Raw genomic sequence first — 14,117 nt, forward strand, 5'->3', positions numbered from 1 at the left:
CTTAGAGCTACCGAGGTACTCCGAAAAGTTACGTAGCGCCAAGTATAGATATTTTTATGTTTGTTTAATTTGTCGTGTTACATATTATTTTTTTTTTGCCTTTGTTATCCATACCACAGTATATAAAGGTTCCATAGTAAAACCACTCCTCTGTCGGCGCTTTGATCTCAAGAAGTAATACCGGCAGTACGCAATTGGCAATTCACCAGTGGTGGATGCGGGTTTTCCCTGTTAAAATCCGTACGTTTCTATGCGACTAGCAATGCGAGAGTGGTGCAAAAGCGACTGGGAACATTGCGCGGTCGCCATGCGCCACTACAGATTTTACTTCCAATTTTTCGGAGAGTGGTTCTCTTTATACTGTGTTCATACGTGAACAGAGTGTCCCTCTTTATACTGTGTCCATACGCTGGTGCTAATATACTTATCTAGACATGTTTATGCACATTTGGATGCATTTTAAGCAGTTTAAAATGCAAATATGCATTTCCACCCATTTTTCTATTGTAGACTTTTTCCCTGCCATCGTCCTAAACACAATGCAAACAGTCTCTAGGTGCTGTATTTAAAAATCGATTTATTTTGGGCTAAATGCCTTGGTCTATAGTGACTTTTCTAGATACTGTCAAAAAGAGAGTGAATTGCGATCTATGAAAACGATCAATAAAAATTAAACGTTTTTCAAGACGTCCAAACTTCGTTGAGTCCGATCCTGATATGGCGTTGTTTGTTATAGAGGTGGCCTCTTACTCCCACAAGGCTCTTTCTCTCTTTATCTATGCGCAGATCCGAGATTAACATTTTAAACTTTAACCTCTCTTTTCCACCTCGTGTTGCAACTTATTTATAATTCTTTCTTTAGGCGTTTTCCCTTATCTTCGCTGTGATTACCGATTGGAAAATGGGTTAGTTCGTGACGGATGCGAATATAAAAAAAAATCGTAGGCGGTTGCTTTGTTTTGGCAACAAAAAATGTGAGAGAGATGCAACGAAATATAAAAAAAATGTTAAAGATTATAGTTAGGTACACAAAATTGTTTGGAAGTGGAAAAAGTAACGTTAGAGTTGACAAAAGTTCTACACGGTTTGTAGTTTTTCTGTTCGTCTCTTGTATCCTTAACGCTATAAAGACAAACACACCGATTTTGGACTGTCGATTTTATATCGGCTTATATTCCATTATTATTTTATATTTCTAAATTTAGACGTTTCCCTAGTCTAGCTCTTAGATGCCACTGCACGTATATTGGACACTAAAAAATCGCTGTTGTTACTACTAGACTTTTTTACAGACACTTTTACTTTTTCTTTGGTTTTGTAAATGTATTCATTCTGTAGTTCATCTCTAACAAAAGTATAAAACTCGGTTTTTCGATTCGTCATTGGAGATATTCATTCTGGTAGGGAAGAAAGTCAAAGTGTAACACCACCAACGAAAATGCATATTCAACAAAACGATCTTCAGCGCGTATGTGATGGGTATCCGAGCATTGGCTTGTTTTTTGTTCATGAGAATGAGGCCAATTAAGTCGATCGTCTGGTAAACTGGTTTTTTAATTTGATGTTAATTTTCCGGCAATTCCCAATACATTTTTCTGAAATTGTTCCACAATGAGAATTGTTTTCATCATTATGATTACCACACATATTGATGAAACAATACGATGGTTTAATCAGAAGACGCTGTGTGCGTTTTGGAAGTCGTTTTTTATTCGTTCAAGTCACAGATATTAATAAAGATCTTTTTGTATTATGTTACAAAAGTAATAATTTTCCTCTGGTACCACCTCACCGTGTGGAGTATTAATTTACTCTTTTTAGTTCTTCTTCTTAAGGTACCATGCATTACTGCGTAGGTTTTTACCTTACACTTTCTTATCGGTTGAGGTATTAGATAGTCAGGATTAAATTATTCTAATTTTGGCAGCATTCGAATCATTTCATAGCTGTGAATTCCTATCCAAAGCGTATTTTTGTAGTAAAAAAAGCATATTAACTAAGTCGTAACTTAAGCATAAGTCGTACGCAGTTTTGAAATCAACAAATCAACAACTATACTTTTTTTTCAGCCTTAAGTAATCCAACTTTGGACATAGGCATCCCCCAATTCAATCCAGTGTTTTCTGTTTTGCGCCACTTGATTCCAATCTTCTTAATGCCATCAGCCCATCTCATTTGTGGCCTTCCTCTGCTTCTCCTTCCTATCCTAACCATGGTCTCCATTGTTGTATTTCGTGATTCCATCTTTTATCCTTCAGTCGGGCATTGTATGCTGCGAAGCTCCATTTTAATTTGGCAGTATGTTCTCCTGCGTCTCTTTTACTTTGGTTTTACTTCTAATCCATTTATTTGTTTTTTTGTCTATAAGTCTCACCCCGAGCATTGGTCTTTCCATCGCTCTTTGTGCCTTTACTATTTTATTCATATTGACTTTGGTGAGTGTCCATGTCAGTGAACTAATGAGTGAGTGTCCCAGACTAATTTACCCACGCTATATCTCTTAAACGAATAGAGATTTTCGAATGGGACAAAAGGTGATATATTCTACTTGTAATACACTTTAATATGGCGTACAAAAAAATCATCCCCTAAATAATCATCCCTTAGTTACAACCCCTAACTTTAATTTTTTTAATAGCACCCTGTATATTTTTTTATAGTTTTGGATGTGGTATTCGTTTATGAAATATAGCCTTGATAAATTAGTCTGGGACACATCATTAACAAAACTAAACTGATATTTTCTTGGTTATTTACGAACCGATTTTATTTTCAAAAAATGTGTTGAATAAACGATAGAAGACCACATCCAAAACTATAAATAAATATACAGGGTGCTATTAAAAAAATTAATGTTAGGGGTTGTAACTAAGGGATGAATATTTAGGGGATGATTTTTTTCTACACCATATTAAAGTGTATTACAAGTAGAATAGAACACTTTTTGTCCCATTCGAAAATCTCTATTCGTTTAATTAAGAGATATAGGGTGGATAAATTAATCTGGGACAACCTGTAGAGAGGATACACTCATCGTAAGCTTTGGATTTCAAATACTGTTCTATTTTAGTGTTCTTCAAGATCCAACTCAGTTTTCCAAATCCTGCCCACGCTAACCTTATTCTTCTGGTAATTTCTGCAGTTTGATTTTCTTTGTTAACGTTTTGAGGGGAGCATTATTTTGTACAATACGTTGGACAGGACTCCAAAAAGTAAAAGTGACGGATTGAATTGGCAAAATCTTTACAAAACATGACAGAACTGTCTTCAAACCATCGGACAAGATATAAAAAAGTCCAAAATCAACTCTGGACCTCGGAGGTAAACTACACTATGTCGACATGGTGTTTTTTTGAACAAGTTTTTTCAATCAACTTGTTTTATTATTTGGATTACAGAAATTGATTGTATATTATCATTAAAATATAGACGTATTGTCTATCAAACCATTATGGCTAATACCAGATTTTTATTAACATTCTAAGTGCTCTATACTTTGTTGCAAACATACGCTAAACACAGTTGCTCGAAATGACATAGTGTAGTTTACCTCCGAGGTCCAGAACTGAAGATCAAAAAGAAGCCTTATCACGTATCTTTAGCTTATAATATTACCTATTTAATATAATGTAATAAAATAATATCTAACCTGGCATACAAACACATCGGAAGGTTCCAGGATCGTCCAAGCAGGATCCGTCATTGTGGCAGGGATGAGATTCACATTCGTTGACGTTTGTCTCGCATCGAGGACCTGTGAAGCCTTGAGTGCAATTACAGGCGAAGCTACCTGGGGTGTTGACACAAATGCCGTCGTGTTCGCAGGGAGAGCCTGAAACAAATGTCAAAAATCAAGTAACAGAATATAAATGAAAATATTTTATTGAAAGAGGGGGAGCGAAGACTCACCCCGAGTTGTAAAGTCAGTCAAGAAGGAGAATACACTTTTGTAGCGGATAAATTTCAACAACTCTTTCCTCTTTCAACCTTTAAGACTACTGCCAGGGAAACTTTATAGCAGCCATTGTGGATATATCCATCGTATAGTTCTGCAAGCAAACTAAGCGAGTCATTAATATTCAGCTCAGACGGGTACTATTGATGGAAATGTGTATTTAAATAAACAAGGGATTATTCCATAAAACAGGTAGATCTCTTGTTGATAGAATTTCACACCTTGAAGAATAGCACACCGCTGAGCTGAATATTAATGACTCTCTTAGTTTGCTTGCAGAACTTTACCACAAAATAGTGATTTTAAAGATGTCACCGCAAGTAGGTTTTATTATATTATAGAGTGGGTTTCCGTAGTCGATAAACAAGTCGAATAAAATCGTCTCAAATCTAATAAAAGACCAATATTTGTTCTGCTAGGACGCTAGGTGGTCATTAAAAATTAAAAATACATTAATAACTTATTAATTAACCAATTTAGTTAATGAGATAATTATTTGTTATCGAATTATATTTACAAACACAACGAGAAAACGTTTTGTCTCCCGCTGCGACATCTATCGCAGCCATAGAATAGAATAGAATACTTTATTGGTATAGCTTTACAGCTGCCATCATAAAGATGGATATACACGTCAGATATACAACACAATATAGTCACAGACACATAATCAAATACCTATACATACACTTAAATTTTAGATTTAACATAATGTACATTGATAAATATGAAAATTATTAATATTAGACAGAACTCATAACAGCAATCTAGTTGCTAAGTATTCTTCTACACTGTAGAATGCATGTTTACATAGTATACTTTTCACAACTCTTTTGAATTTCACCGGATGCAAAGATCTAACTTCATTTGGAAGATGATTATATAGCCTGACCCCCACATAATCTGTGGACTTCTCAAATTTGGATAGTTTGTGACCAACAGTAACAAACTGATTGGCATTCCTAGTTGAGTATGCATGTAAATCAGAATTTCTCTTGAATGAATGTAAATTATGCTTAATATACAATATGGATTTCAAGATATATATGGAAGGCAACGGTAAGATATTGTTATTAATGAAAACTTGCTTACAAGTATGCCCAAAAGGAATATTGAAGATAAGTCTAATAATTCTCTTCTGTTTAATAAACACTGTGTCTGATTTTGTGGAATTACCCCATAACGTAACATTATAAGTAAGGTGACAATAAACCAAAGAATAATATACATTAATGAGAGTTTTAATACTGAGTGTTCTCTTCAACTGTACTAAAGCATAGAATGAACAATTTAGTTTCTTATTAACATATTCAACGTGAACATCCCAACTCATAAACTGGTCCAAGAATACACCTAAAAATTTTATGTTTGGAATATTTACAATTTCAGGAATAGACACAACTGGCATATTTCGTTTGCATCTAAAATGTATATACGATGTTTTATCAATATTCAGTTGTAGCAAGTTTTGTGTACACCATGTTTGGAATAATCTGATAACCCTTGACACTCTATTTTGAAGCTCTACGTATGTATGTGCTGATACAATCACAGATGAGTCATCTGCGTACATTACAATGTGGTCATGAGTAATATGATCGGGTAGGTCATTGACAAAAATAAGAAATAGCAGTGGTCCCAACTCAGATCCCTGCGGCACTCATACATCTACACTGAAGATGTCTGACCTTTCCTTGTTTAATTCAACATAGAATTTCCTCTCCAGAAGATATGAGTTCAATAAATTTAACATGTTACCTCTTATTCCGTGGACATACAATTTGTTAAGGACAAATTCAAATTTAAGACTGTCGAATGCTCTGGAAAGATCAAAGAAGATACCCACTACAAGAAGACCATCATCAAGATGCCTATAGACAGATTCCATAAATACTTCAGTAGCCCCCTCTGTTGATCTTCCGGATCGAAAGCCATGCTGTTCTGAACACAGTGCATTATTTTTGTCCAAAAACTGTATGATCCTAGTGTAGTAAGCTCGTTCAAAAATTTTTGAAATTACATTTAACAAAGAAATAGGTCTATAATTATCAATACAAGTGTGATCGGATTTTTTATATACTGGAACAATTTTACTTAATTTTAGGTTTTCAGGAAATTCACCTGTGTTGTATACTAGGTTAATTAAATATGCCAGCGGTTCTGATATAACATCCTTGATGTGTTTGATCATTCTTGTGTTTAATTCATCATTTCCAAAAGAATGTTTATTTTTAAGACCACAAATAATATCAAGAACTTCATCAGATGTTACTGGAAAATAAACAAAACTGTCTATAGTCCACCTATGTGATAAAGTACAGTTTTGAGGGTTATTGTCAAGCCTATTTTTTAGTGCATTATTTCTGTCATTGAAATGGCATGCAAAATATTGAGCTAAATTTTTATCATCTGATATTAGTTTGTCTTCAATTTTGAGTTTAATTTTATTAGTACTTTGCTTTCTCCCTATAGTTTTATTTACTATACTCCACATAGTTTTTTGTTTATTATTACTACTTATAATTTGAAGATAATTGAATTCCCTTTTCTTTTCAGCAATAAGATTATTGTATTCCTTCTTGGTAGCTTTATACTCATTCCAGATGTTACTATTATTAGAGTTTTTAGCTTCATTAAATAGGTTTTTTAATTGTTTACTCCTAGCATATATGTCATGATCAACCCAACCTTTACTTTTATGCACGTCCTTACCTATTTTACTTTTAAGGGGACAGTTTGAAGTAATAGCAAAGTTTAAAGTATCCATAAATTCGATAAAAGCGTTATTAATATTACTTTCATTGTATACCTCGCAAAAACCAATCCTCATTAAGTCTTGTTTTAGGATGTCTAAATTATTATCATTTAAACACCTAAAACACTGCTGTTTTATATTAGATTCCATCCTATCCTGATTACGACCTACAACAATGTCAAAAATAATGGCAAGATGGTCACCCATATTGGGTTGATTGACTTGACAAGTATGATTCATAGTGATATTATTAGTAGCAATGTAGTCAATTTTTGTTTTTGTTACTTTATTGTTATTCATGAAAATACGTGTTGGTATATTTGGGATATTAAGAGACAAACCAAACGATTGAAAAAGATCATCTAATCGAAGTTTTTCATTGCTCTGAATTAAGTAGTTGATATTAAAGTCTCCACAGAGATAAATTTTATCAACACGGTTGTGAAAATGACCTAAAATATTAAAACAATTATTTATAAAAGAATCTAGATTGCTGTTAGGCGTTCTGTACACATTAATGACTAGAAATTTACATATCTATAATATTATCTACATAATGATCTACGGATCTTTTATTAAGTGATTGGTACACACACTGATTTACCATTCATAGGCGCAGATGATGTGTTGGGATAAATGAGAGAAGACCATAAATCGTTTAACAATTAATAAAATCTGCATGCCAATATTGCCACCCTTTTATTTGAAACGAAGATGAAGGTAATCATTGAACTAATCTGGCGATTTAGTACGGACAATACGGGAGAACTAGTTTAGATAATAGAGGAAAGTAATCAAATATGGAATAGTGCCCTAATATGGAATTCCTTGATTTCTCCGAAAATATTAGTTATAAGCGCACTACAAGACCATCCTCTATTTCAGTCGCTCTCTTTATTATCGTATTCACACCTCTGTGTCAGATGCGCGAACGATACGTGTCTGACAGGCGCGTTTTGTTTTATCGTCTCGCAGAAAATTTCAAAGGTGAATATATATAACGAGTATTATTGGTTATTATGCATGAATACAGACTTGTTATTGCGTATATCAATAGTACCTTTATTTTCATATTTTATGACCTTCTGTAAATTAAAACATTACGACTTGAAAAAATGTTGATACTAGTTTGAACTAATGTACAAATCCAAATATGGGCAGACGTTGGTGCCTAATTATGGAATAGTGGATAAGTGTAAGTGGGCTCATTGTGATTATTGTGCTGGTCCAGAGTTTCATACAGGGATCTGTGATGTCTGCAAGTGGATGAAGCTACTTCTTTCATTTTTCACAATTTTCTTATTTAAAAATGAATAACCATTTTCAATTTCGTTGCAAAACGAAAACACAGCCGAACCATATCCAATCAGAGAGTGCTGCAAGCACCCCTACCGGTTTCGAAACTTATTAGTCTCTCATCAGGAGGCACATATGCTGCTCTCCCTGATCCAACCAAAACAAACCCCAGCGTGCAGTCCCGGATTGCAACGAACGAAATGGCATAGATGCCCTAGCGGCAACTGCTAGCAAAAAGACTAAGTTTTCACTCTAATGGCATATAAAACAACATAATGCTATTCTACATCCCACCAGAATGAAAACAATGGGAACCTTCTCTGGTTACACCTCCGAGGCTTCTACAATTTGCAAGCCATACGGATGCTGAGACTGAGGAAGATGAGGGAATTCTACAATTTACTCTCTGATTGGACTAGAAGATGGTTCGGCTGTGTTTTCGTTTTGCAACGAAATTGAAAATGGTTATTCATTTTTGATTTACATTTACTCTGTGTGCAGTATGAAGGGAACCATTCTCGTTGTAACTTTACCGCGCTGAGCAGATGGGACTTGAATTGTAAATTGTAGAATTCCCTCATCTTCCTTAGTCTCAGCATCCGTATGGCTTGCAAATTGTAGAAGCCTCGGAGGTGTAACCAGAGAAGGTTCCCATTGTTTTCATTCTGGTGGGATGTAGAATAGCATTTTGTTGTTTTATATGCCATTAGAGTGAAAACTTAGTCTTTTTTCTTATTTAAATTTATTTGATCTTAGATGTTTATGTCTATTTTTGTTATTGATATGTTGGTTTATGCCTATATTCCATATATGGGTACCTATTCCATATTTGGTTACTCATTTGTGATTTTGTTTTTTTTCGATTTTTTTTGTTAATTAAGATATTTAATAGAAGGTTTTTAATTACTACATAAAAGTGTATGACTGATGTGTCATAACATTAAATTGTTTTCATTTCTATAAAGGTATTATTTTATATCCCCAAAACAAAATGGTATTCCATAATTGGCTACTCTCCTCTAATCACTGTAGAGTTATTTCTCTCACTTTAATACATGGCAGATTTTTACAAAGACGCCATAGGTAGGTCCACAGAATCTCTGACTGAAGCATTTCGGTCGTCAAGAGCATTCTACCTAAATGTTCAAAAGACCAAATATATGTGTTGCATTAGGTCAAACAACCTGACAACTACAAGAATAATAATTGACGACCTAGAACCTAGAACAGGGAACTTGCACATTTTTTTATTACATAATAATGTTCAGTTTTGTATAAAAATGAGATTTCCAAAATTTCACGCTTCAAAAACTTTAATAACTGAAGTACAAATTTAAAGTCGTCTGTACTTTAAAATAGGTAAAACGACCCGTGACGTCATACAGTTTAACAATGGTTCCGTTTATGGTTATAATTAGGTATATTATTCTTCTTCTTCTTTAGTTTATTGGCCTCCACCTACTTGGGTATACCTCGTCGCGGAATAAAGGAAAAATATTTATATTCTATTAACATTTATCGTATGTCATTGTAATAATATATACCAGTTTGTTGACATTGGAGTTTGATATAGTTATTGAAGGAAAGGAAAGAAGGTTTACTACGGAAAATAAAACCATTTTGTAAAAGTACAAGTTTTCTACGAATAGTTCAAACGATCAAAAACACTTGTAACGTCACATAACTGTATTTTCTACTGACGTTTATAACGTCTAATTTAAAATTCTGTTTACTTTGTTGGAAGAATGTAAACATATAAACGGATGACGTCACGACTCGTTTTGGGCTGGCTTGTATAATTTGAATTTTTAACTGTCTTTAGGGCCCAAACGAAAGACAAACAAAACTTTTTTGTCTTTGATACATGTTTTAAATTATGTTCTGTTGTGATTTATAACATTTTTTTCAAATTTAAAATTTTATGCAAGTTCCCTACTGTAAACACCTTCATATGCCTAGGCTCGTTGCTAACTAAAGATAACAATGTCAGTGAAGAAATCCCCTGAAAAAAAAAAAGAATTGGTAGAAAGAAATATTCATGGCTGCGGAACCTTCGTCAATAGACTCGATTATCAGCAGATGAATTGGTACCTGCCGCGCAATATCGAGAACAATATCAGGATATTGTGGAAGTTACCCACGTCTAAAATTTGGGCACGGAACTTACAGAAGAAGAAGGCATGCAAATCTTTTAAAATGTTATTCCTTCATCTGAGTAACGGGTCTGTCTATGGGTCTCCTGTCGATCGGATTTTTCTTCCATATCTGCTTGATGAGCCGTTCTTCATGCGTGTGTCCCACCTACCTCAGTCTCTAGGTTTTTATCTAGCTCATGTTTGGTTGGTTATACAAGCTTTCCAGTTCTTCATTTTGTTTAAATTCGATAGTGTCTGGTTATCTTATTAACTGTCGGGCCATATACTTTTCTCAGTATTTTGCGTCCAAAACGCCTTAAGGATAGTTTGTCCATTAGTGATGAATAACAGATACAAGGAAACTACAGGGTAACGCACCTTGGTGCTTAATGTACTATGAAGCAGACTTAGTAAATTAAAAGAGCATTAGAACAACTTAAAACATAATTAATGTCAATTTTTGCTTGTTTCTGCGCTTACTTATCCTTAATTGTTTAAACGAATTCAAGAAACTCATCCCAAAAAGTACTAAAAGATTATTTATGTATGAATACTTTGTAATTATAAGCGATCATTAAGGCTTTTTATGATACCCGGTAGAAAGGCAAGGCAACACGACATGTAGCTCCGTATTAAATCAATCAAGTCCGATGAGTGACCGTAGAGGTAATTAGCAGCATCCAAAGAAGAAGAAATGGCAAAGAAGATTTACATGTCCGCACAGCGCCAAGGATTATATATAACCGAACCGACTACAAGCACAAGCCGATTGCAGATCCTATTTTCTACGCATACGCGGTAAGAATGGATTATTATAAGTTTATGGATATGTACTTAAAACATATATAATTTCCACAAGGAAGAGGCTGGCTATATAATTAATTACAAGTAAAATTTAATAAAAAATTCTTGGCTTGGTATATTAGTAGGTATATTATGTAAAGGTATATTCGTTTAAAAAGCCCCTATAGGGCTACAAACATAGAAACAAAACGTTTTCGCTCTGTAACAAGGAGCATCATCAGTGTTACAAGAACATGGTGAGCCAACCAAGAGATATAAAGGTCAAAGCCTTTCAAAAACAGACTAAAAGTCTTATATAGATGCAAACATGGCAAAATCCAAAGGATGAATAAAATTCCTATGGAATTTTATACGGCCCTAGGGCCGTAGCCATAGGAATTTTATCCATCCTTTGGATTTTACCATGTTTGCATCTATATAAGACTTTTAGTCTGTTTTTGAAAGGCTTTGACCTTTATATCTCTTGGTTGGCTCACCATGTTCTTGTAACACTGATGATGCTCTTGTTACAGAGCGAAAACGTTTTGTTTCTATGTTTGTAGCCCTATAGGGGCCAACAATTTTTTATTAAATTTTACATATATAATTTCACCTAAAATACATCCAGATTTTAATAATTTTATATAATATAGGTAGGTACTATTAACTCCTTCAATCATAATCGTATGAAACTTCGTAAACAGTCATGTTAATAGATTGGAATCTTCACCATTTATAAAAAAAACTTATTATTTACGTCTGCGGTCCCTCCGGTGAGTACCGATCCCACAAGGACACAAACTATTTTCATTTATTAATTTATAATAAACGAAAAATCTCTGACCCTGGTGAGATTCAAACTCACGACCATTCGGACCTTTCGATCCAAAGGTAGACGCTCTTACCACTGCGCCACAGAGGGGGTCGTTCATTAATTTTAGAGCAAAACTTTTGAATAGAAAGTTGTAGTAAATTAAAAAGGCACATTATTTTTACAATAAATAATGCAATTGCAACAAACGGCCATTTTGGACCTTTCGCGGGCTGTTCTGCAACAACAAATTAACGAAATTAAACTTGCCATAGCTCAAATTGTGGCTTTTCGAATTTACTACAACTTTCTATTTAAAAGTTTTTCTCTAAAATGGATGAATGAATACTTTTATAAATGTTAGTTGTCAGCATTAATCAATATTTCATGTAAATAATAAGTTGTTTTTATAAATTATAAAGATTTCAATCCATTAACACGACTTTTTACGAAGTTTCATATAATTATGTAAAGATCTGTGACGATTATGACTAAAGGAGTTAGCTGGTTCCAAAAAAAACTGATACGACTCTTAAAGCGTATTTTGTAGAAAATTGAGCAGTGTATTTTGAAGGATAAATATTTATTATTTACATACTGTCTGCCAAATCTTAAAATTTGTCAGATAACTTATTCTGTTTAACCTCAAAAAATGGCTCTACATGCTGGCAAAGAACTAAAATCAAGAACTGTAACGAAATTAGAAGATGGTTGGTCACTATCTACCGTAGCGAACCATTTTAACGTAAAAGCAGAACAACCGTTTTTAATATTAATAAAAGATGGAGAGAACAAGAAACTCTCGAAAGAAAGCAAGGTTTGGGAAGACCTCTCTGAAGAAAACAATCTTATAGTTCCTTTCACGCAGATGGACCGAAAACTACAAGCTGTTATCACTGCTGATAGAGATGTATTACAAAATATTAATTTTATTTTTATATACCTAAAGGCCTAGCCGGGTAAGATGGTGAAAAGTGCCCCCAACTCAATTTAAATTCCATATAGGTCACTTTTTAGTACATATAGAGGAACTCACTTTCTGAAATTTTTAGCCCCCTAGGTGGTCACGTGACCCCCTAGAGCCTAATTAGGCTTTTTATGTTTTTATTTTTTATCTCAGCCGCGTCAAGAGCTAGCCAAAAACTTTATTTAAAAAAGTTGTAAGTTTCAAAAAGATCTATATGAAAAATTTTTTTTTTTAATTTTTTGGCGGGAAATTCGAATTTTTAGAACAATTTTAAACTTTTAAATAACCCTGAAAAAAAACTAAGACACTCGTTTTTACGAAAATCAATTATAATGTATATTTTTGCACAATATTTCACCCTGAATTTTTTCAAATTTTTAAAATTGGTGAAACGTACCTTTAAAAATAAAAACCGCATTTTTCGGTTTTTTTTTCGTTTTTTGATACAATTTTATACATATTTTTCAAAAAAGGTAACCCCGTCACTAGAATAGGTAAAAAAATGAAAAATAATTGGGGTTTGTTTAATAAAATTTTTTTGTAACGCCATCCATTTTCAAGGTACAGGGCGTTGAAGAAAACAAAATTTTACACATTTTTACGATTTTGCCGAAACTACTGGCAACATTGCAATAAAATTTGGCAGGTTTTAAGAGGTAGTTATTGTGCATTTGTTGACATACAATTAAGAGTTTTATATTCATCATTGGTGCGCATACGGGTAATGGTCTGAATTTCTTAAAGAAAAAAAGATGGTACGCCACTGACATATTTCAAATTAACAATCATTTTTGAATTCCTCGTTCCATTTGTGACAAAAAATCTATCTTCCCATTTTTTCATACGACGCGCTGTTTTGTTGCAAAAAATAAAATATCTTAACGCTTCCAAAGTATTCGAATTAATTTTTATAATGGATGTATGAGTTTATGTACATAATATGTATCTAAGATGTAGAAACTACAAGAAGTTCGAATGCTTTGTAAGGATTAAGATCTTTTATTTTTTGAATAAAAATGGCGCGTCGTATGAAAAATAAGAAGATAGATTTTTTGTCACAAATTGAACGAGGAATTCAAAAACGATTGATAATTTGAAATATGTCAGTGGCGTACTATCTTTATTCTTTAAAAAGTTCAGACCATTACCCCTATGCGCGCCAATGATGAATATCAAATCCTTAATATTGTATGTCAAAACATGCACAATAACTACCTCTTAAAACCCGCCAAGTTTTATTACAATGTTGCCAGTAGTTTCAGCAAAATCGTAAAAAATGTGTAAAATTTTGTTTTCTTCAACGCCCTGTATCTTGAAAATGGATGGCGTTACAAAAAAATTTTATAAAGCAAACCCCAATTATTTTTCAGTTTTTTACCTATTCTAGTGACGGTGTTACCTTTTTTGAAAAAGAT

General features: G+C 33.5%; 1 protein-coding gene across 1 annotated transcript in view; it reads right to left on the reverse strand.

Moving 5' to 3' along the window:
• The window catches only part of LOC114342869 (neurogenic locus Notch protein), a 490,390-nt gene that overhangs the window by 57,329 nt on the left and 418,944 nt on the right, over positions 1-14,117 (reverse strand). Inside the window, exon 8 of the mRNA XM_028293768.2 lies at positions 3,650-3,832. Within this exon, the coding sequence (XP_028149569.1) occupies positions 3,650-3,832 (183 nt within the window). The remainder of the gene's footprint in view (positions 1-3,649; positions 3,833-14,117) is intronic.

The sequence above is a fragment of the Diabrotica virgifera genome, chromosome 5 (genome assembly GCF_917563875.1).
Source record: "Diabrotica virgifera virgifera chromosome 5, PGI_DIABVI_V3a".
Taxonomy (NCBI): domain Eukaryota; kingdom Metazoa; phylum Arthropoda; class Insecta; order Coleoptera; family Chrysomelidae; genus Diabrotica; species Diabrotica virgifera.